At 42.7% G+C, this 23,976-nt stretch overlaps 1 protein-coding gene across 1 annotated transcript; it reads right to left on the bottom strand.

Moving 5' to 3' along the window:
- Window positions 1–10,293: 10,293 nt before the first annotated feature.
- Window positions 10,294–21,130, bottom strand: FGF16 (fibroblast growth factor 16). The gene is made up of 4 exons (XM_081277910.1): window positions 20,975–21,130; window positions 19,355–19,912; window positions 12,588–12,691; window positions 10,294–11,267 (listed from the first exon to the last, which is right to left on the bottom strand). The coding sequence occupies exons 2-4, from the start codon at window positions 19,626–19,628 to the stop codon at window positions 11,022–11,024; spliced, it is 624 nt and encodes a 207-aa protein (XP_081134036.1). The 5' UTR covers window positions 19,629–19,912; window positions 20,975–21,130; the 3' UTR covers window positions 10,294–11,021.
- Window positions 21,131–23,976: the final 2,846 nt, after the last annotated feature.

Genomic DNA, 23,976 nt, shown 5'->3' on the forward strand with positions numbered 1-23,976 from the left:
ACAACCAATCAACAAATATATGAAAAAATGTTCATCATCACTAGCAATTAGAGAAATGCAAATCAAAACCACTCTAAGATTTCATCTCACTCCAGTCAGAATGGCAGCTATTATGAAGACAAACACCAATAAGTGTTGGTAAGGATGTGGGGGAAAAGGTACACTCATACACTGCTGGTGGGACTGCAAATTGGTGCAGTCAATATGGAAAGCAATATGGAGAATCATTGGAAAACTGGAAATGAAACCACCATTTGACCCAGGTCTCCCTCTCCTGGGTCTATACCCAAGGACTTAAAATTAGCATACTACAGGGACACAGCCACATCAATGTTTATAGCAGCACAATTCACAATAGCTAAACTGTGGAACCAATCTAGCTAGATGACCTTCAGTAGATGAATGGTAAAAAAAGTTTTATATATATATATATATACATACATACATACACAAGGGAATATTACTCAGCAATAAGAGAGAATAAAATCATGGCATTTGCAGGTAAATGGATGGCATTGGAGAAGATAATGCTAAGTGAAGTTAGCCAATCCCCCCAAAACAAATGCTGAATGTTTTCTCTGATATAAGGAGGCTGATTTATAGATGGGTAGGGAGGGGGAGCATGGGAGGAATGGACGAACTATAGAGGGGTGGGAGGGGAAGAGAGGGGATATGGGGTTAGAAATGATGGTGGAATGTGATGGACATTATTATTCAAAGTACATGTATGAAGACACGAATTGGTGTGAATATACTTTGTATACAACCAGAGATATGAAAAATTGTGCTCTCTATGTGTAATAATAATTGTAATGCATTCTGCTGTTCATATATAAATAAATTTTAAAGATTAATAAAAAATAAATAAAAATAAAACAAAAGAAGAAAAAAACAAAACTAAAAGACCCCAGGGGAAAAAAACCCCAATTGATAAGCAGCCACTACTGGATGGCTTGTATTTCATATAAAATGTGAGAGAGGTTCATTTGCAGAGAGAAATCAAAGATTATCTGATCTAGAACTGGCAGGAACTGAGAGCTTGAGATAGATGGAGATTTGTAATGTCTCTCATGAACTAATGAAGTGTTTATATCCTATTCTCATGATAAGAACCATGTGGGGACTTGTTAAATATATATCAGGTGTTAGGGAATTTTATGATGAGTTATGATGAGTGCCAGACAGTGCCATATATATATATATATATATATATATATATATATATATATATATATATATATATATATAGAGAGAGAGAGAGAGAGAGAGAGAGAGAGAGAGATATTAGTGATTCTCAAATTATGGTCCAAGAACTCTTGTGGGTCCATAAGACTCTTTAAAAATTTTTTTTTTGGTTGTAGATGGAACCAATACCTTTATTTTATTTTACTTATTTTTTTAATGTGGTGCAAAGAATCAAACCAGTGCCTCACACATGCCAGATGAGTGTGCTACCACTGAGCCACAACCCCAACCCCCCTCCCCCGCCATAAGACTCTTTTTAAATCACATATCTACAAGAAGCTGGATTTTCTCCTTGTACTTCAGCCCAACATATCACAACAGATCGAATGCAGAAGCAGATACAAGATTGAAGCTATATTCTATAAGACAGATGGACATGGTGGTACAGACCTATAATTCCAGCAGCTGGGGAGGTTGAGGCAAGAGAATCGCAGTTCAAAGTTAGCCTCAGCAATTTAGTGAGGCCCTGAACAACTTATTGAGACCCTGTCTCTTAAATAAAAAATAAAAATGGCTGGGGGTATGATATACTGGTTAAGCGCCCCTGGTTTCAATTCCCAGTACCTACGCCTCAAAAGACAGCCATTTAGACAAGGGAAAATATAAAATAATATTACTCTTCTAATTGATTTTTCAGAATATAGTTATTTTTCATAAAAATGGTATTTATATTAATGTGTAATGGGTTTATTTTAAATAACATTATATATAACACTAGAAAATAGAAATCTCTGAGTTTTAATTTCTAATAAAATAAATACCAATAATGATAACCCACATAAGCAAAAGTTCTTGCTTTAAGTGTGTCAAGTGAGATCAAAAAGTGTGAGAAAAATTGATATAGATAATCAAGCCTCTCAGTTGGAAATCCTGATTTAAGAAGTCTCAATTCGGGTCGAGGAGTCTATATTGATATTTTAGAAAACTAAATTAAATAAAAATTAAGTTAATTACAAATTTTATGTTACTGGGGATTGAACCTAGGGTCCTCTACCACTGAGTTATATCCTCAGCCCTTTTATTTATTTATTTTTATTTTGATATAAGGTCTTGCTAAATTGCTGAGGCTGGCTTTGAACTTGCAATCCTTCTGCCTCCATTTCTGGAGTCACTGATATTATAGTCATGAGCCACCATGCCCAGCAGGAGTCTATACTTTAAGAAAATTACACCAGGTGCTTCCTTGGTATGTTTGATAAGTGCCAAGCCACACAAAGGTGTTCAGGTGTTAGGGAATTTTATAATGAGTTATGATGAGTGCCAGACAGAGTCAAAACTAGGTGAATCCAATGTTTGTCAAGCAGAAAAGGGTTGGCCCACTTGAGGTTGATAAGATTTTATTTGCAGTAGAGACCTTTGATGACCAGATTTTTATAGCTCTGTCTAGCAATGTTGGCAACTCAGGAGCAGAAGCAGAGAAAGATAGCACTTTAAATGAGCTGGATGGGGTTTGAGGGGGTTAAGTTAACTTGCAGTAGATATATATGGTTGACATTCATATTGTATACTGAGAAGCTCTGTCTTGAGATTTTACTTGGGGAGAGTTCTGGGACTTATTAAGTGTGGGCAAAAGAGCCTAAGTTGGAAGCCTGGAGAGACCTATAGATTTTCAATGTTAGGTGAGACCTGGAAGATGTGATAGGTTCAGGAAATTTGGAACACAAGCAATATAGAAACCAACAGGGCAAACATATATCTGACATAAAGTTACTAAGGTGTCTTGAAGGAGGATTGGGATAGGGATCAGAAAGCACTGTAAACCCTGTAAGGAAGGAAAATGTAGAAAGGATAGTTTTGTATATATGGGACCTAGATAATACTGTCTATTTGTGGTTTGATTTTTGGATCCAGGAGAAGAGAGGACCTTGGCATGCTAGTTTGCACTGTTAAAAAAATATTACAGTGACACAGCCACATCAATGTTTATAGCAGTTCAATTCACAATAGCTAAACTATGGAGCCAACCTAGATGCCCTTCAACAAATGAGTGGATAAAGAAACTGTGGTATATATACACATGGAATATTACTCAGCATTAAAAGATAAAATTATGGCATTTGCAGGTAAATGGATGGAACTGGAGAATATCATGCTAAGTGAAATCAGCCAAACCTCTAAAACCAAAGGTTGAATGTCTTCTCTGATAAGGAGATGCTAATCCATAATGGGAGGGTGTTGGAAAGAATGAAGGAACTTTGGATTGTGTAGGGGGGAGTGAGGGGAGAGGAGGGCCTGTGGGGATGGGAAGGATGGTGGAATGAAATGGACATTTTTACCCTATATACATGTATGATTACACTAACTGTGTGACTCTGCACAATGTACTGCCAGAGGAAAGAGAAGTTGTGCTCCTTTTGTGTACATGTGTCAAAATGCATTCTACTGTCATGTATAACTAATTAGGATAAATTTTAAAAATAACTAAAATAAGGCTGGGAATTTAACTCAGTAGTAGAGTACTTGGCTGGAATGTGTAAGACCCTAGGTTCAATCCCTGTTTCATACTAGGTACATTAGGAAATGGGTTTTCCAAGTGGGTGCTCTAATTAGACATTTTTAGTAAGAGGACATCATCTGTGTGGCATGGCTGTCCCATGTGCCAACTTGCTTCCTGGCATCTGTCCTATATAAAACCCCAGCAGAATCATACATGTTGGAAAGGGTATGGACTGGCACATGTGTTCATTTTGAGATATATCTTCAAATTAATACTACTACTAAAAAAATAACAATACAGGGCTGGGTTGTGGCTCAGTGGTAGAGCGCTTGCCTGGCACGTGCGAGGCCCTGGGTTCCATCCTCAGTACCATTTATAAAAATAAATAAATAAAATAAAGGTATTGTGTCTAACTACAACTAAAAGGGCATCTAAGTTGTTTCCATAGTTTAGTTATTGTGAATTGAGGTGCTACAAACATTGATGTTTAAATATTAAGAAAAAAGGAAAAAAATAACAACACAAAAATTTACAGCAATAGCTAATGTTCATTGAACACTTACTGTATGTCAGGTGCTATGGTAAGACTTTATACTTTCCATACATCATCTTATTTATCTTTTATAGCAACAACCTTCAAGGTAGGTATTATGGTCTCCCTGTTTATAGGTGAGGACACTGTGGCTGACTACAAAATGAATTATACTACTTTCTTGTAGGATTTTGATCAAGCCTCTTTCCTGCCTCTGGACTTTTATATATTCCTACTCATTCCACCTGGAAAGCTATTCCTGCTAATTCCTACTCATCCTTCTGTGCTCAATCTAAGAAACACTTTTTCAGGAAATCTTCCCTAATCTCTTGAATAGATTGTTCCCTCAATATATACATGTTTTTGAGAAAATATTTCATTATGTTGCCCAGATTGGTCTTGAACTCCTGAGCTGAGCTGAAATCCTCTATCTCAGTCTCCCAAGTAGCTGGGACTTATAGGCACATGCTAACCCATGTGACTCCCATCATATACACTCTTACAGCACCTTTTATTCTTTCTTTACAGCAGTTATTACAATCTGTAGATTTACTTGCTTATGTTTATCATCCTGACTAGACCATGTCTTCAGAGAAAGTTGCTCTTATCTTTATACTTCTGAAGATATCATTTGTTTTCAATAAATACTCATTGAATCAATGAATTAAAAATTTTGTTCACAAAGAGTAAAGAAATCTGCTCTAAAATGAGGTTGGGCTGGGCATGGTGGTTCATGCCTATAATCCCAGTGACTCAGGAGGCTGAGGCAGGAGGATGGGAAATTGAAGGACAGCCTCAGCAAATTAGTGAGACCTTCTCTCAAAAGCTGTGGAGGAGGAAATGCAGCCTATGCTCGGATGAAGGAGTAGAGAGAGACTATTGAAGGTCAAGGAGGCAGTTGGGTGTCTCTGTACTTGCCATCAGGTGCTGGTATAGAGGCTTACAAAAAAGTTCTTCCATTTCTGTGGAGGATGATGGAGTTCAGGAATGATAAACTAAATAATGTTTGTGTCTTCTTGTTAAGCAAGGGCATTAGATGACTGAAAATGAACATGTATTTTCAAAAGAGAGAATCTATCCTCTCTAGTCCCCTTCTCCCTACCTTCCATGATCTTCCCTGACAGAACCCAGCCTGCGAAGTGGTGGGAGAAGGCAACAGAGCTCCAACTACTCCAGAGAGGAGCAAAGCAGTCCCCAACGGCCAACCTCTTCAGGAGGAGGAAACCTGGAGTTTTATGTGCACCAGGCAGCTTGGACTGAGCCCAGGTGACTTGTGGCCTGGCTAGATCCCTGAGCCTGATGGATTTCTGACAAGGCAGCTAGGGATTCTGTGGTTGAGTACTGCAGTGACTTGGAGGTAAGATAAACTTGGTTTCTTTTTATATTTAAGCCTTTGATTAAATTCCTTTTGGGAGGACTCCTCCCCTGATAGCTTTGATAAGCTTCTTGTGTCTCAGCCTGGTGGGTTCAGTTATCTTGTTGTTTTTTTTTTTAAACAAGAACAACAGTTATGGTTTAAATGTCCCCATCAAAATTCCTGTTGAAACCCAATCCCCGTTGTCAGGTATTAAGAAGGTGGAAACTTCACCTGACTGTGGTATTTGGAGGTGGGACCTTTGAGAGGTAATTGAGGTTAAATGAAGCCATAAGGGTGGGGCCCTAATCCAGTGGGACTGTGGCTTTATAAGAGGAGGAGAGACCTAAGATAGGATGTCTGTCTTGCTGTGTGATGCCCTGTGCCACATTGGGACTTTTTACAGTGTCTCTACTAGCAAGAAGGACCTCACCAAGTGCAGCTGCCCGATCTTCAACTTCCCAGCCTGCAGAACCGTAAGCCAAATAGAATTTTTTTGGTAGTCTATAGTATTGAGTTATAGCAACAGAAAATGGACTAAGGCAGCAACATTCAGCAGTGGTAGTAGAGATGAAAAAGAGGATGTGTAGGGAGGGGAAGGAGTCTTGCTGTTGGGACTGCTATCAGGGATGGCCTGGGGTTGGGCTTTGTTCAGAGCCGCAGAGCAGGGACCCCACCTTCTTCCTCCTTCCACTCTCATCTTCTTGTTGCTAAATTTGGAAGATATCACTTAGAGGATAGGAGTCAAAGGTTTCACACATTTAATGGGGAAAAACACCTAGAGACTTTGTCAAGGTTTTCACATAGGATCACAGTGGCTGCTCATTCTCATGCCAGATGCCTTAAGGTGGTGGAAACTTTTAGGGTAGTTGTTCCTAGCCTCAGGGATACTTTTTGAGGACCATTGAAAGGTCAAACATATACCTACACCTATACCCATCTATCTATCTATCTATCTATCTATCTATCTATCTATCTATCTATCCATCCATCATCTATCTAAATGTATATACATACATACATACATACATACAAATACACAAGACTTTGCATATCATTTTGGGAAGTTAGGACCCAAGGGGGTTTTCATGGACTTTTAAGTTTGAAACCTCTTATCTAAAGTATTTTCTTGAACTGGAATAGCAGTTGGGTAGCACTTTTAGGTCTTATATATTCTTTCTTGGAACACGATTGGTGCTCAGAAGTCTGAGAGTGCTACAGAATATATAGTTAGCAAACTAATATCGCATTGTACCCTTTTTATCTAGTATTCGCCCTGTCTACTCTAAGTGATGCAATATCCTTTTCAAGTGGTTGTCTAGCCTCTGCTTAAACACTTCCTGTGACAGGGAACTCGCTGTCTTTCCCGAGACACACTCAAGTTTGTCATTGTGCCTATTTAAGCATACTTAGAACTTAATACAACACTTCAGATGATTCTGTTATATAATGTACTTTCTTTCTAGCCCAGCATTCCCCCCTTTTTGTCTCTCATACACACACACTCTCCACTAATGAAGGTGTCTGTGTCTTTGTGCATTCATTTACTCATTCTTTTGTTCAACCAACAATTAATTTATTCAACGAACATTTTCCAAGTGCCAGTTCTGTTCCAGAAACATCCTAAATATGGGGAAGGGATGTATAGTTGAGTAAGAAATGGTCTGTACATGTTTTCATCCCAAACTGGAACTCCAGAGCTTACTATTCTATAAATCCCTTCAGGTTGCTATCAGATCCATTACTTTAGCAAGATATGGTGTCAATCAGCTGTCAATTGATCTAGTGGTATTAGTTCATACACCTTACATTTCCATTTCCAGAATTCATTGTTCCCTTCTTTTTGAAAATTAGAACAGTTGCCTATTGCCATTTCTAGCCACATGTACCAATCCTTGTTAATCCTCAAAATTCAACAAAAGTGAGCTCCTACTGCACCCCGGGACTCCACACCATCTTCCTAGTTATTTCCCCTCTACTTTCAGAGGGAAAAGGTAAGGACTCACATAGAACTTGGGGTCTTTCCCTTGTTTCTGTGGCATTTTTCTTATAAATCTTTCCTTGTGGCATGGTGCTTGTGGTCATGTCAAGCCCATGTCAACTACTCCACTTGGGTAGCACTGGCCTTGCTCATAGAGAAGTACCAGTTTCCTACCAGTTATAGCAGATCTCATGTATCTCACATATTGTCAGAAGTTGTGGCTGTGTATCAAAAGTTCTAGACAGTGCTGGGGATATACCTGAGTTGGTAGAGTGCTTGCCTAGCATGCACAAGGCCCTGGGTTCAATCCTCAGCACCACCACCCAAAAAAAAAAAAAATATATATATATATATATATATATCAGCTGAACACAGATAACCTAGGTAAAATTTCATTTTAAAAATCAAGGGGTGAGATGGGTGTGGTGGCACATCAGAAGGCTGAGGCAGGAGGATGACAAGCTTGAGGCCAGCCTCAGCAACATAGCAAGATCCTGTCTCAAAATAAAAAATAAAAAGGGCTGGGGATGCAACTCAGTGGTTAAGCATTCCTGGATTCAATCCCCAGTACCAAGAAGAAGAAGGAGAAGGAGAAGGAGAAGGAGAAGGAGAAGAAGAAAAAAAATTTTAAAAAGTTAAGGTGTGAATGAAGCCAGTATAGTCTCAGAACTTGGGACACTGAGGAGGGAGGCTCACTTAAGCCCAGGAATTTGTAGGCAGGCCAGCCTGGGTAACATAGTGAGATGCTGTCTAAAAAAAAAGGTATAGCTTAAATCAATGTGATAAAAAAATGTGTGCCATTTAGCCAGTTTTTAGCTTCTTCCAGAGAATTCTAGAGGTAGAATTCTCCACAGCCCAACGTGAATGCCACCATCAGCCTCTTTACTTTTCCAAATCTTGCTGGTTCTTCACAGCATGCATTACATCGTGGGGAAACTCACCCTAGTCCATGCACATCTCCACCTTGGTGTTTCCACTGATTAGCATTCTAGTTGATGATTATACAAGCCATGCAATTTAGCACTTTTATCACATAGTCTTTTTTTTTTTTTTTTTTGTGTGTGTGTGTGTGTGGTGCTGGGGATTGAACCCAGGGTCATGTGCATGTGAGGCAAGCACTCTACCCACTGAGCTATATCCCCAGCCCCATAGTCTTTGTTACTTTTATTTATTTATTTTTTTTGTGGTGCTGAGGATTGACCCGGTGCTCACACATGCTAGGCAAGCTCTCTGCCACTGAACTACAACCCCCAGTCCTCATATAGTCTTATTTGCTATTGCAAGTACATATTCTCATATGTGTGACTTCTCTGTTGGGTACTTAGAATTTGGGTAAGCTTTAATAGACCTTTGGTTTTGCTTGTTTGTGATGCTGTGGTTTGATCCTAGGGCTTTGCATATGCTAGATAAGTGTCATACCACTTAGGTATATACCACCAGCCCTTGATTTTACATTATGTTTGTGTGTGTGGGGGGGGTACTGGGGATTTAGGCTTTGCCATTCAAGTGAGATGGTACCTAAGCTAATTGTTTGACCCACACAATAAGTTGGGAAAATAGTAGATGCCTACATGACGGCATTTGAGGAGTACCAGAAAAACTGTCCCAGATCCCAAACCTTCTCCCTCCAGGCCTTCATAGTATCTATGTACTCATTAATACTTTGTTCCTTTGATTCTTGTTTCCTGACAACATTCACTATGCAAATGCAAATAATTCTATGCTCTTATCTCTGTAAATATCAGTAAAGGGGCCAGGGATCTCAAACCAAGATATCTCAGGGGGCTATTCTGGGAAAGGGGGAGCTCCAAGGTATTCCATCGCCCCTTCAACTATAGCTACTCTTCATTTGTTTTTTGAACTAATGTTACCCTGAAACTTAATTTATAAACCATTTGGCTGCAAAAACAATTAAAAATTTTTCTGTAGGGCATGAGTTCTCAAACTCTATTGTGCACAGAGATCTTCTGGAAGGCTTGTTAGCACACAGATTACTGGGCCCCATCCCAGAGTTTCTGATAATTTACATCTCTAACCAGTATTTAGATGATGATGCTAGTCAAGAGAGCCTGCAATGCTTAAGGGGGATGTGCCAACAGCTCCCCAAAATCCCCTAGGAAAAGCACTGGCAGGGGATAATGGGAATGTAGGTAAAGAGGAAAAACAGGAGAACATCTCTAGAAGGGAAATTGACTGTCTCAATAAATCAGTTTCCCTGTTGATTTTTGTTTATTTTGAGTCTCTTCACCTTGATATCTGAAGAAGTTACCAATGAGAATTTCTGACTTTGGGACTTAGGTAGTCCCAAAACCCCAAAGAAGAGATTCTCTATGCCTAATCCTAAGCACAACTGGGAGTTTGGTAAGAGTTTATTGATTCAGGACTTCCTGAAATTTTGATTTATCATGAAGTCGAAAGTCATAGGATCTGAAAGACCCACCAGGACTTCATATAGGGCCCTATATAATGCTAACATGCTGGATGATGGAGTCATTTGGCACTGGCAGTATAACACTGACATTAGGAAATCATTTATTTATTTATTTTTTGGTGGTGCTGGGACTGAACCCAGAGCCTTGTGCATGAGAGGCAAGCACTCTACCAACTGAGCTATATCCCAAGTCCCTGACATTAGGAAACTCTAATGAGTTGGAGAAAAAGAAGCTGGTCAGTGTTCTAATCCTACCAAATATACAAATCAATAGAATTAGAGAGTGGTTTACAATATAAAGACAATTTTATTGCCAATAAAAGCCTTTAATAACTCATTTTATCCTGTTTCAATAGGACCTTATTCTTTCTGATGAAAATCCAGTCATAGCATCTCTCATTAAAAATAAAATTATTTTGAAATAAATAAATATATAAAATAAATAGCATATACATTTCATAAATAGTTTGTCCTTATGCACAGTATCCATGCTTACATTTTAATATCATTTTCTTATAACCTACCCCATCTCCCACTTCCAATGGCAGGAAAACTGCATGTCAGGACGAATGAGAAATCTGCAGAGCCAATGTAGGGATGGCTTGCAGCAGGGCTAGAGCCCCAAGGATTTCCTTAATGAGACTTTTCCAAAGCTCTGTAGGTAGCATCTATGGCAGATTCCTTGGTCTTTTGTTTATACCCATTGTCAAGGTATTTGGGTAGATTGTGGGGCAAGACACCCCTGGTCCTTGGCAGGGGCCCCCATTATTTGTTGTGCCACCTCAGGGGAAAAAACATGAATAAAGAAAAAAGTATATACAAGATTCCCTTGGGCCCAACCCTCCCCCCATCCCTCCCCAAAATAACCCAACCTTGATATACACTTTGAACAAGGCAACAGCTAGGTCAAGTTGAATGGTAAGTGCTTCGGTGTTATCTAAATTGATAGGAAGGAAGGATTCAAAAGCTATGAGTATAGTGCTTACAGGGACAACTGTGGCCCCAGAGTACATGGGTCACAGAGGTCACACCAGAGGTCCATTACCTATAGCGGAAGAGGTCTCTGGACATGGAGGGCAACTTAGAAGGATCTACTGGCCTGGGCAAAAAGTGAGTGAATTTCTGGTGCCGTTTAGTCCTGTATCCCTCCCGGGGTGAGCCGTCTTTATTCAGGGCCACATAATACTGTCTCTCTGAGTCCGAGTGTTTGTACAAGGTGGACGCATAGGTGTTGTACCAGTTTTCTTCAAACTGTTCCCGGAAAACACATTCACGTGTGAGTTTCTTCTGTGAGGGTGAGAAAACAAAGCAGAACCCATTATATAACCATTTTCCCCCATCCCAGCTTGCTGGTGGAGAAACCCTGAAATATCAATAGCACAATGACATTAGAAAATTTCAGTCCACTTGCCCTGTATTACTGAGATATCTGTCTTCCAAAAAGCACAAAATACTCCTAACTATGTCTCCTTCATCCTTTTTCATGAGCCACACAAAAATGTTTTCGGTGAGATCTTTCCTGAAGGAAGGAAAGTAGAGGAGATGGCCTCAGCTGGCTCTTTGAGCCTGAGAATTTCTGTTATGGCTTTCTAAGGCCCTGCTGGCACCCACTGAGCATTCTCCCTACTTAGGGCTAATAGCATTCAAATCCATTGAGATTACAGTTAACCATGTCCACTGACAGGCAAAGGCCTTGGATCTATATAAAGCTCCATGGGAGGTGAGCTGTGATCTCTCCTAATGAAGGGTCTCAGGCCTGTCAGTTGGAAAGCTCAGAAAAGATCTCCTTGAAAAGCTCCTCCAATCTGGCTACTTCAAGCTGGCAGCTCCTGGGTCTCTTGCCTCTGTCCCTTCTCACACTTGATCCGGCCACCATACTATTTGCTGGGGTTGCCGATACCGAGTGCTGGGGACAGGCCTATCTCTTAGGTGTCAGGGAAAAATGTGTTCTTATTCCATGGGGTGTAGGAAGCCAGAAAGCATGCTATGTGACTCAAAAGTGTGAGCCAGGAGTTGGGATTCCCTGAAAGGGTTAAGGTCAGCAAAGTCACTTACCATTCCCCAGTGCTGGGCTAGCTTCCAGAACAGAGAAAATGTACTACAGCCATCCCAGTCCTACTGAGGGGCTCAGAGCTGTCACCAGAGCCTGGAACCCTCATTCTTCATTTGTTTGTTTCATTTGGCCTTTGGGACTCAGCTAAAGCAATCTGGAAATCAGGGACTGTGTTTTTAACCCCAGATCCTCATTTTGAAGGCCAGATCTTCTACTGCCTATTTTTGTGCCTGCTACTCCTCTGGGTATACATTAAAAGTGAGACGTGCTCCTTGGGAAGGTTAATGTCCTGAACCCTGGCCATCTACTGACAGACCGGCACAGCTTACTGTTCTCATCAGAGCAGCTGGCCCTCCAATGGAAAAAGTGAGGCAAACATATCACAGAAAAGCTTATGTTTGGTGGGGGGCTGCCAAGATGTAACAAGGATACACTAATCCTTTACAGTTGACAAAAATGTTTTCAAGTGCTAGATACAATTTTTATCCTTTTGCCTTACATTGTCCAAATGCTGGTGGAAATAGCTTCTGAGGGAAAGAAAACCTGAAACTTACTGATCCATAGAGTTCTCCTCGTTCATTCATTCCTAGGTATAGGCCAGAGTCCACTCCCCGGATGCTGATCAGTCCCACAGCCAGACTAATAAACTCCAGAATTCCTAGAGCAAAAAAAGAATGCCATTCTGTTACTAACATCAAATTGAGAGAAAGCTATTCAGGTGGCAGGAGCTACCAGTCATTTATTCCCAAATGGAGGCCAGCCCTAGGTGCCTTTGGTGAATTACCAGATGAAACTATCTTTTGCTACAAGAATGAAACCTTGGAGAAGGTGCTTATAGTCTCTCTGAGCCTCAATTTTTCCATGCTTAAAATGGGGAAAACAATGTCTGCCTCTATTTAACATTCTTAGGCACATTTTTGTATGTTTATTTTGTGGTGCTGAGGATTGAACCCAGGTCCTTGAGCATGCTGGGTAAGTGCTCTACCATTGAACTACATCCCCAACCTCTTAGGTCTATTATGAGGAAGAGACCATGAGTAACTTTGGCTACAGAAGCTCCATAATTATAAGATGCTATTGCTATCAAAAATCACCCATTTTTCTGGGCAGTGGTGCATGCCTGTAATCCTAGCAACTTGGGAATCTAAGGCAGGGAAATCATAAATTCAAAGCCAGCCTCAGCAACTTAGTGAGGCCTTAAGCAACCTAGTTAGACCCTGTCTCAAAATAAAAACTAAAAAGGGCTGAGGATGTGGTTCAGTGGTTTAGTGCCCCTGGGTTCAATCCCTGGTGCTGAAACAAACAAACAAACAAACAAACAAAACAACACCCATTTTAAGAACCAGGAAGGCAGGCAGCTTTCTCAATGTAAGAATGAGGCCAGGTTTCTTTATCATTCCCAAAGTCACTTCCCTCATCCCCAGAGTACACAGCATTACCTTGCTGTCCTCTAGGCTGAACTTGTTTTGCACCCTCTCAGCTCCCATGTACTTCAAGCCACATGAGGCTGTCAACTGCCTGTAGCTGACTCTAACAAAGGCCACACAGGCCACTAACTTTGCTCCCCCTGCTTATGTCAGGAGACAAAACTTGGCCTCATGAGAACTTTCTTCTAAGTGCAGGCCCAAGCTGACAAGCCTGCCATTTATCCCTTCTCTCTTGAGAATTTTGTCTATCCACAGCAGAGTTGGCAGGTAGTACTGGACTTCATACTGATTTGAGATGTTGTAACTTTAAGGGGAAAGGGAAGAAATTCAGAAATGTACTTCTAGCTGACAAGGTTAGAGGTGAATATTTTTTAATGATTTTGTCTGCCCCCAGGAGGAGAAAAAATCAAACACAAAGAGGGTGAAAGGACCCAGAAATGAAATCCTGGTGATACTGAAGACTTCACGTATTTGTCCTAACATACTGTAGTACATTTATCTACTGGATATAGACATAATAATCAACTACACTGTCCTTGGATATTCCTGTCTCTAACTACTACAGTTTTCAACATTTTAAAGATCAGAAATTTGATACAGATTGTCTGAGGCATCCAAAGGTATGAAGTAAGCTCATATCTAGCTGTCTTTCATTTCAGAAGTGTTTTTTTTTTTTTTGGTACCAGGAAATTGAACCCAAGGGTGCTTAACCAGTAAGTCACATCACCAGACCATTTTATTTTTTATTTTGAGACAGATCCTCACTAAATTGATGAGGCTGGCATTAAATTTATAATCTTCCTGCCTCAGCCTCAGGAGTTGCTGGGATTACAGGTGTGTGCCACCATGCCCAGCTCAAGAATGCAATTCTTAAAGGTAATAGAATTCATAGTATTCTATGTAATCTACATAGCAGGAGGAATCAATTTCATAAAAATAAAAAATTGTAAGTGGTTAATTTGGAGGTTTGAAAATCCAGTGGGAGGTCTCTTCTAGAGCTCTAGTGACTTGGTCTGGTGGGTGGAGTGTTTCAGGCAATGCGGCTCTGGGGGCACATGTTTCCACACCAAGCCAGATCTATTCCAAGGACATAAAGTTCTACTGCTGCCAGTCTATAGGACTTAGGTTTTGGCCTTTGGTCTCTTGCATTGAAATCCTCTGAGTTTAATTCCCAGTCTGCCTGCTACTAACTATTACAGTTCAAAGAAAGGAGTCTTGGGAAAAGAGATTGATACATAATGGTAGAAGGGAAGGGAAAATAGCTAGTTCTAAGCAGGGGGTTAAAACTGATTAAAACATCCAAATCTCCAGTTGTATCTCACAAGATTCTGCCTTAATTAACATTTTAATAAATGAATTGTAAGAAGTCATAGGTGGATTGCTTATCCTAGTTCCAGAAGACATGCAGCTGAGAGGGATGACTCAATCTTAAGATCCAAAGAAATTTCAAGAGTGTGGAAAAATGGGTTGTCTTCAACAAAATAAGCTCAATTGGAATCAATATAAAGTCCTGCCCCGTGGTCCAAAACCAATTTCCTGAGGTGTTTGTGTTGGGGTTTTGTTAAGGGAGGGTAAGCTTCAAGTGCTGATAGTTGAAATTAACCATACTCCGTAGCTCATGGCCTATTATTATAATTGATGTGTACAAGGGCTTTTCAGTTACCTATTTCTTTTTATTTATTTATTTTGCAGTACTGGGGATCGAACCCAGAGCCTTGTGCACGCTAGGCAAGCACTCATTAATTGAGCTGCATCCTCAGCCCTATCTATTTCTTTTTATCTCCAAATACTACTCTTATTCACCTCCTCTCTTCAGGCAACCGCATCTATTTTCTTGAAAACATGCACTGTCATTTTGTGTTTGTTATATATTTTTTAAAATTTGCACTGGGGATTGAATCCAGGGTCTCAAGCATTCTATGTGTATTTTATTTATATGCAAGCCTGCCTATCTCTATGATGGGGAGATGTGGCTCAGCAAAGCATATGCAACAACGGCTTAAGAGATTTGATTGAACTCAGTATGCTTAGAATGATGGGTGATTAACAGGATTATTAAAAAGCTAATGAAAAACTGGTGATATAAAAATTAAAAATCATTTAAAAGCTAATCTAAAAAATGTGATCTAAGGCTGCATTGAGAGAGGTCTAGTGACTAGCATAAAGGAGGGTATTGCTCCCCACTAATCTGCTCTGCCTCAACTATATCACATTGAGTTCTACTTGTTCTATTGCGTTTAGAGGTGAATATGGAAAAACAGGAGCATGTTCAAAGTAGAGTAGCCAGTATAGCAATGAAATTAGAAACCGGGTCATGATTCAGTTCTGGGTGCTAAACTCTGAGGGCCACCAACTAACTGGAGCCTTTAGTTCTTTGCTTTGCTCAGGCAGATTACTTTCGAGCTTCAAGTCTTAGTTCCCTCATTCTCTAAGTATTTCATGTCTCTGACTACCCTGAGCTCATTAAGTAGCAGAGGGCAGCTTGTGATCTCACCGCCCAAGACCTGGTGTGAGAACAAATCATGAAACCAAGAGGTGTGGCCATTTGAGTCACCACAGTTTTTCTCCAACTCTCTGTTCATCCTAATGCCAAAGGACAGATCATACAGGAAGTCACTTGGGTTGCATCCAGTAACAGGGGTCTCCAACAGCTGGAATCATCCCTGCCCAGCTGTCTTTGGGCATCATTTCCCTTTGCCAACTTTCCTATTAGCTGGATTCAGACTGTGGGAACCCAGTGGCACATGATGATGGAACAGATATTTCTAAACCTTCTCCTGAATTCCAGCCAGCATGAAAGGGGAGAGAAAACAAGCCATTTTCATATTTTCCCAGCTACAGCTGGACAGGGGTGTTAACAGCAAAGCGCTGAAGTAAAGTATTAAGTAGAAAAAGTTTGTCTTCAGTTCTCTTACCCTTTAAAGGTCCAGGACCTCCCTCTACTCTGCCTCATCTTGACCTCCATCTCAGGATCTACCCTTTTCTTGACAATTTCCAGGCTCTTCTCTTCTTACACCTCTCTCCCCAGGCCCTCACTCAAACCTGATCTGTCCTGGGCCCCACTGCTTCAGAACCTAGCTAGATGTGTCATTTAATCTGGTTCCACGATTTGCCTGAGCTCCCTCAGCCATCCTTTCAGACCTTCAGGGCCAAGACAGTGCTGCCTTGGCATCTTGCCAAATAAAAACCAGATCGCTCAAAAACCAAAGCAGCTGTATGAGCCTGCTCCATCCCACCTGGCAGGGGGCCTTTCCTCCAGCCTGGCTCCCAAGTCCTGCTCTGCCAGTTCACAGGTGCCCCTCAGGAATGTCAGGATCCCTATGAACCTCATACACACACTACCAGCCAGGCAAGGATTGAAATACTCCTGCTACTGATTGCAGATGGAGAACAGGGAGCATATGCTGTGCCAACAGGTTATTATTTGGAGTTGAGGCTGCTCTTGGGCTCAGCCTGACTCGTTCTGAACACATGGATTCCAGGGTAATCCTTGGGGGCCCTGCTCTCCAATTACAACAAATAGCTATTTACTTTACATGGCCTTTGGAGACTACCTCCTCCCCCCGAGCAGAAATCTATAATATTTTATATCTTAAGTCTGGCCTACTTTACCCTGCTGGAATGTTGACTGCTAAAGCACTTATGGAATGTTAAAGTTTCGATTTATTGAATACCCTGGCTGATTAACTCAAATGTGGAGGGAGGAGAGAGTTAGCAAACTCAAACGCCACCTCTTTCTGTGCCAAAAGCTAAGCTGAGAAGGAGTAAGTGTGTGTTTGAAAGTTGGCAGGGGAGGTTACAAAAAGACAGCTTTGACCAGTTATCATTTCCTTTACAGGAAATATATGCAACTGCCAGGAAGTCAGGGAAGGAGGAAAGGGAAAAGGTGATGCAGAGGTGGTCTCAAGAACGAGGGGGGGTGTTGCAGAAAATATGAATATGAGAATGAATTTTAAAGGCAAAACCAAAAATGAAGCAGTCAGTTAAGCAGCAGTGAAAACATCCCTTTCCCTGCCAGTTTTATTTCCTTTGGTTTCTCCTTAAACTTAACACCCTTAGCAGGCCTGGGAGATGAAAAGAAATCAAGATGTGTCTTTAGGGAGGTAATTAAAGACCACTTATCCCAAGAGCCTATTACTGATTTATGTTGACCTTGTAGGTTATTGGGTTCAGCTCAGCCACAGAGTCAGACAAATGCTTATAGCTGCTGGGAGCTGTATTCATAGTTTCTCTACTTTCATTGCCCCCACACTTCATTTCTCCATTATTTTGTGACTTTTCTGATATATATGCAAATGTATATATATATATATATATATGATATGTATACATTTTTTTTCTTTTATATACTAATAATTCCATGATTTTTAGGCCATTTCTGGGAGCCTTTGAGGTCAGGGTGGGAGTCCCATTCCTTATGAAGAGGAACAAAAGGGGACTGCAAAATCACAAGCCATGGAAGGGAAAGGAGCCAAGTTAACACTCCCTTTTTTCCCACCCCACCTTATCACCCTTTTGAGGACCTGCTGCAAGTTTATACAGACACCTGCATCCCTCCATTACCCCTCCCAACCTACTGTACTCCAGCTCTGTTTGAGTGCATTTTTCCAAGATGACATAGACCTCATTAGGGTTCTTGCCCGCTCCCAGCAAGGAAGACCAACCCTGGTTCTAAGTTGTTTGCTAGGCTTGGCCTTACCCAGAGACTGGCCCCCATGGCGCCCCCCCCCCCGCCATTTTACTGGGCACACCGGATGCAGCTCTGGAAAGGCATGGAGAATAGGAGAATGGGGAGATTTGGAGGTGGGGGAGGGTGGGAAAAAGGGAACCATGTCGTGCTTGAAGGTAGGCAGAGCCTCTTGCTGGCTAAGAGAACATACCCTTCTTGGATCATAGGGATCTTGGGAGGAAGTAGAGGGCAATAGGGGATGGGGGGGAGGAGGAAAGGTGTGACAACTTAGTGGAGAATAGGAAGTCCGAAATAAAAATGGAAAATGACTGAGGAGGGTACACATTTGCTTAGAAACCTAGTAACCTCTGTCCCAGATCAAGGTTTATATTAATTGTATAATTAGTTCTATCTGCGAGACAGGCAGCTGTGTCCTTTCAAGAATCTGCATAGTGGCAGGCAGGCAGAGACAATCCTGGGTGGAGGTTAGATACCTCCTGTCCTAGGTCTAAGGGACACCTGTTTCTGGGTCTGGGAGGGAGCTTAGTAAAATTTGCTCCCTGAAGCAAGGAGTCCAGAGATAGTTCTAGGCAAAAGCTGCCCCAGAACTTGTGCCCTTACATGATGGACACCGCGAAGTTTTTCCTAGATTCCTGACCCCCAGCTCATGGTGTGCTGCCCGGACTGGCTCCTACCCTGAGCAGAGCAACCCCGAGGCAGACAGGTGCCCTGGATGCTCGGTTCCTGCCAGCCAAAAGTGATCCGGGCTTCGGTCGCCTGTCCACCACGCCCATGGCCCACGCAGGCTCCTGTTCCTGGCAATCATCCGCTACAGGCCTGCTGCTCTCGAGGCTCGGCCCGCGCTGCAGTCACGGTCCGGACCTCCTAGTAAAGAGCTCCTACTCCTCTCCCAGCTCCACCTGCTTTCGTCGGAGGTTCAGCATCCAGCTCCCAGAAGGAGCCCCTAGCTCCTAGGGGAGGGAGGGTGGAATGGGGAAAGGAGAGGCCGCACCGCAAGGCGCCTCCGCCCCCTCTTGAGAGCGTCCAAAGGGTGCGGGGCTCCCGGACACCGCGCGGCTCAGGTCCGCGCCGTCGCGTCCCGCCTCGACGGGCCCTGGCGGCACTAAGCCAGGGGCGGTCCGCGGGCCCCAAGCCGGAGCCCAGAGCCCTCAGCTCCCCAGCTCGCCGTCCGCCCGCCTCCCGTTCCTCCCGGCCGTGTCCTCACCGAAGCGGCTGTGGTCGTGGCGGGTGCCGTGCACCGTGCCGTTGGGGAAGATCTCCAGGTGGAAGCCAGTGCGGCAGTAGAGCTGGCGGCGCCGCAGGATCCCCTTCAGGTGGGCGAAGTCTGTGGGCGAGCCGCGCTGCAGCTTCCCCTCGATCTGGCCCAGGCGCTCGTTCAGGAAACCCGGGGAGTCAGCTAAGGGCACGTTCCCCAGAGACGAGGAGAAGCCATGCAGATCCCAGTCCAAAGAGGCGAAGACCCCCCCTACCTCCGCCATGGCAGGGCCGACGGCGGCGCGGGCTGTGCGGGGCGCGCGCGGGCCAAGCCGGGGCCGCGGGGCGCGAACTGCCTCTCCCCGCGGCGGGCGCGGGCGATTCGCCGGCGCTCGCTCGCTGGTTCGCTCCGCGCTCTGCCCAGCTGCAGTCGACGTCTGTTCGCGTCCAAGGAACTTCTCAGCGGCGGGGAGCGTGGGGCAGCGAGCTCCTGACCTTGCTCTCAGTCAAAGTGCCGCTTCCCCTCCGCATCCATCTCTCCTGGCCTCTCATAGCTGGCTTCGTAGAGCTATCAAATGCAAACAGCACTTTATATACATACCCACTCCCCTTACATTGACATATTGGATATTTAAATACAAGCCACACCTCACTGGCATCCCCTCAGAGATTGGTGTGTGGGTTCTTTTTTCCCCCCTTCTCGTATCCATTTGGCTCTTTTTGGGAGAGGGGGGTGGAGGGGGGAGAGCGAGCTAGCTTCACTCCCTCTTTTATTATGAAAAAAAATGGCAGGAAAAAGCTACACATTGCAGTGAGGCATAACTGCTTTTGGCAGGTTTTTCTGAAACTGCTGATGAAATAACGGAGCCCAGTGCGGGGAGGCCGTTGGCGCCCACGGCCACTCAGGCCTATTTAGTGGGGGTCTGTCTGTCCGTCTGCTGCACTGGGGCGGTCTCCACCTCCCACGCATCTTCAGGTTACTGGCCTTTGGAAAGTGCCTTGAGACCAGGGCTTCAGCCCCCTCTTATTTCCCAGTTGGTAGGAGGGTGCAGAAGGGGCATCTGGCCCAGGACAGTGGTCTTTGTTCCGCTGGCCCCTAGTCCCACTCCCCACCTGTAATTCTGCAGGGGGCTGAGGAAGTGAAAAATCCGGAAGCGAATGCAGTTGCAAAATTCAGGATTGGGGCTAGTGGCGGTCCCAGCAGACACCAAGGCGGGGGCCTTAAGGGGTCTGGGAGGAGCGGGAAACTCCACTTCTTTCCCCCTGGAGGAAAGAAGACATTTTTTTTTTTTTTTTTTTTTTTAAGAGACGTTACAGCTTTGGCAGGTGGGGGAGTAAGGAATAGAAAGCGATCTTTTTGAAAAATGATCTCTGCTGGCTTTCTGGGCGCGCTTTTACAAGGCTCTCGTGAGCAAGCTCCAGGAGAGGCCATTGGAAGCCTGGTGGGGGCTTCCCCCCCACCTGGTTTCTTGTTGGAAACAGGTGTTTCCTCGTTCTGTCCTGTGCCCTGCTCCCAGATATTCTACCAGGAAGAGCGGCAGTTGGGGCGGGAACCCGCGGCAGCCAGGGCAACTCTCAGAGTGGAGAGGACCTGGGGAGCAGGTGCCAAGCCTGCCCGGAGCCCCCGTACCTCTGCCCCGCGCCTGAACATCGGGGCCCCACTTAGGCCCTGGAGCTCGGAGTCCCGCTCTTCCATTAAATGGCGTTGTTGCTTGCAGTTTTCGCCCGAATTCCGCTCTGGCCACCTTCCCAGGTTCCCGCAGCAGCTGAACACAGCAAATCGCGCGCCGCCCCCGACCCTGCGGGGCCTCTGCAGCGCCTCCTGCTGGAGACCCCGCGTGGCGCGGCAATAAAACAGATTCGGTTCATTTCAGATAGTGCAATTTGAGGTCCTGATCCTGAGCTCCCATGTGAACTCTGTGTTTAGTTCCTAGAACCATAACAGTTCTCGGTTTGGAGCATTATGGCTTGGTACTGTTGTGCCTCTCTAGCTCAGAGGGAACCTCCAGGGCCAAGCATAAGATCTGGCACATATACGTACTCAGGAATAATCTGATGTACTTTCAGTAATAGAGAACACAGAACACAGATGCAAATCATCTTTCAAGTGTAGTGGACACAGAATTGCAAGAAGTGGCATCCATACTGGAGCATTTATGAATGAAATGATAGGCTGTTTGAGATCTGCTTTAAAATTATCCAAAGTAAGAAGACAGAAGGAATGGAAGTATCTATGTAATATTGTTTACGTGCTGCTAACTGTTGACAATCAGCAATGGTTTCATTAAAATATAAATGTATATATATGAAATTAGATGTAATATACACAAAATACATATGAAAATTTCCATATTAAAAACTTCATAAGGACTAGGAACTCAGGGGCAGAGTGGTAAAATGCTTGCCTAACATGCACAAGGCCCTGGGTTCAATCCTCAGCACCAAAAAAAAAAAAAAAAAAAAAAAAAGTGTGTGTTGGGGAGCATTGACCAAGAACAACAATGATGAAATCATTCCTTCTTCCTTTCTAAGGTTTTTGGGTCTAGTGAGAAGGTGGAGAAGGATGAACAGAGATTAAGACAAGTTTATAAATGACTAGAACACAAAACAATATAATGTTCACAATGCAGTGTGGATTTACATAGCAGAAAGAAGACTGATCTGGGGGTTTAGGGGTGTGTTCTGCACTAAAGTGGCCATTGTAATAATAGATGGGCCTTAAAGGGAATTTGGGAAGAATTTTACAAATTCAAATGGACTACTTCCAAGAAGAAGAAAATGGTAACAAACCCAAGTTGAACAATTTTAATTGGTGCAGTCTAATTCTTGGGGGGGTTAATGCCAAATGAAATAATTAGACAAAACTTCTTTGAAAGCTTGCAATATAAAGAATTTAGATGTCTTTATGATGATATAAATTATATACTGATAATGGCAAAGAACATTTCCTCAACAGTCACTTCAGGAAATTTTTGCATTTTCTGTCCCTCAACATTCTCAAAGTCACCAATCACACAGCTGGCAGATCTGAAGTCCCACTTGGTTGAAGGTCAAAGATACAAACATTCCATTGCCCTTCTGGGCTCTTTTGAGATTAAGCTGACTGACGATTGTGGTTTTTTTTTTTTTTTTTTTTTAGTTGTAGATGGACACAACACCTTTATTTTATTTATTGTTTTTTTTTTTAATGTGGTGCTGGGGAATCTAACCCAGTGCCTCATGCATGCTAGGTAAGTATTCTACCACTGAGTCACAACCCAGGCCCCTGATGATTCTGTTTTAAATAAGGTTTCTATAAAGAATTCTGATTAACAGAACACTTTTGTGAAAGTTATTTAATTTTCACAACCTTGTGGAGTAGAGGTGTCATCTCCATCTTAAAAGTAAAAAACAAAAAAAGAGAAGGAGGCTAAATGACTTGGACAAAATCGTATAGCTAATAAGTAGCAGATTTATAGTTTGATCTCAGACCCACTAGGACCAATTATTCATGGGATTTGGGATTGTACAAAGGTTGGTGTGTTGAGGACAGTGAAATTTCAGAATATATCTGTTTGCAGAAAATCTTCAGCAGGATACAACCTCAGACCAGGATTGTGTTGGTTATATGGGTTGAGAGACAAATATGTACATTAAATAAAGAAATAAAAAGAAAGCAGGACAAGATGGCATACATCTAGAATCCCATTGATTCAGGAGGCTGAAGCAGGAAGATTGAAAGTTCAAGTCCAGCCTTGGCAACTTAGTGAGACTCTCTCAAAATAAAAAGTAAAAGTGGTTGGGGATGTAGCTCAGTGGTAGAGCACCCCTGGGTTCAATCTCCAGTACAATTAAAAAAAAAAGGAAAAAAAAAATGAACCTCACTGGATTCAGAGAATCATTTATAAGGTGGACATAAATGTACCCCTTCACAGGGGTATTGTGAGATTGAAATGAAAGCACTGTTGGAAAGCACCCAATGTTCTGTCTGTCACATGGAAGATACTCCACACATCTGAGACTCTTACATCTTATCCCAATACTTCACAATGTTAATGTGAAAAAAAAGCAATTTATGTGAAGAGAAAATGGGGGGGGACTCCTTAAGAAAAGGAAGAGTTCTGAAAATAATTTTTTTTTAAAAGAAAAGAACAAGAGTTCTGACTTCAGCTACAAGTGAAAAGAGGTGGGGGCAACACGCCAGGCTCTGTTTCTGAAGGAAGGAGGTGATGTTGATAATGATGGTGCTCAAATCCTTCCATGACCACACCCCTTAGAAGTGTAAAAGCATGTCTAGAACTGTAATCTGCCCACTTCTTCATTTTTCTGGATGATTTATAATTTGTTTTCCCTTCCTAGTTGAGTTTCCCTGACAAGCTGTATTGCTAGGAAAATCCTGCAGGGGGTGCAGTCAATAACATCAGTGACTCCTATTTCTTGAGCATTGAGCACATGTTAAGCTTTATCCTGGGGGCTTTACATGCATTATCTCTTGTGAACCTAATCACAACTCCAAGAAGTATATTTATTCTCATTTGACATATGAAGAATCTGAGACAAAAATAGATTCAATAACCAGTAGCAAAGGTAGGACTTAAACCCAGATATTTGGCAGGGGAGTGATAGTGGTGTTGAGGATAGAAGCCAGAGCAT

Source organism: Spermophilus citellus, assembly GCF_964194105.1.
Source record: "Spermophilus citellus genome assembly, chromosome: X".
NCBI lineage: Eukaryota > Metazoa > Chordata > Mammalia > Rodentia > Sciuridae > Spermophilus > Spermophilus citellus.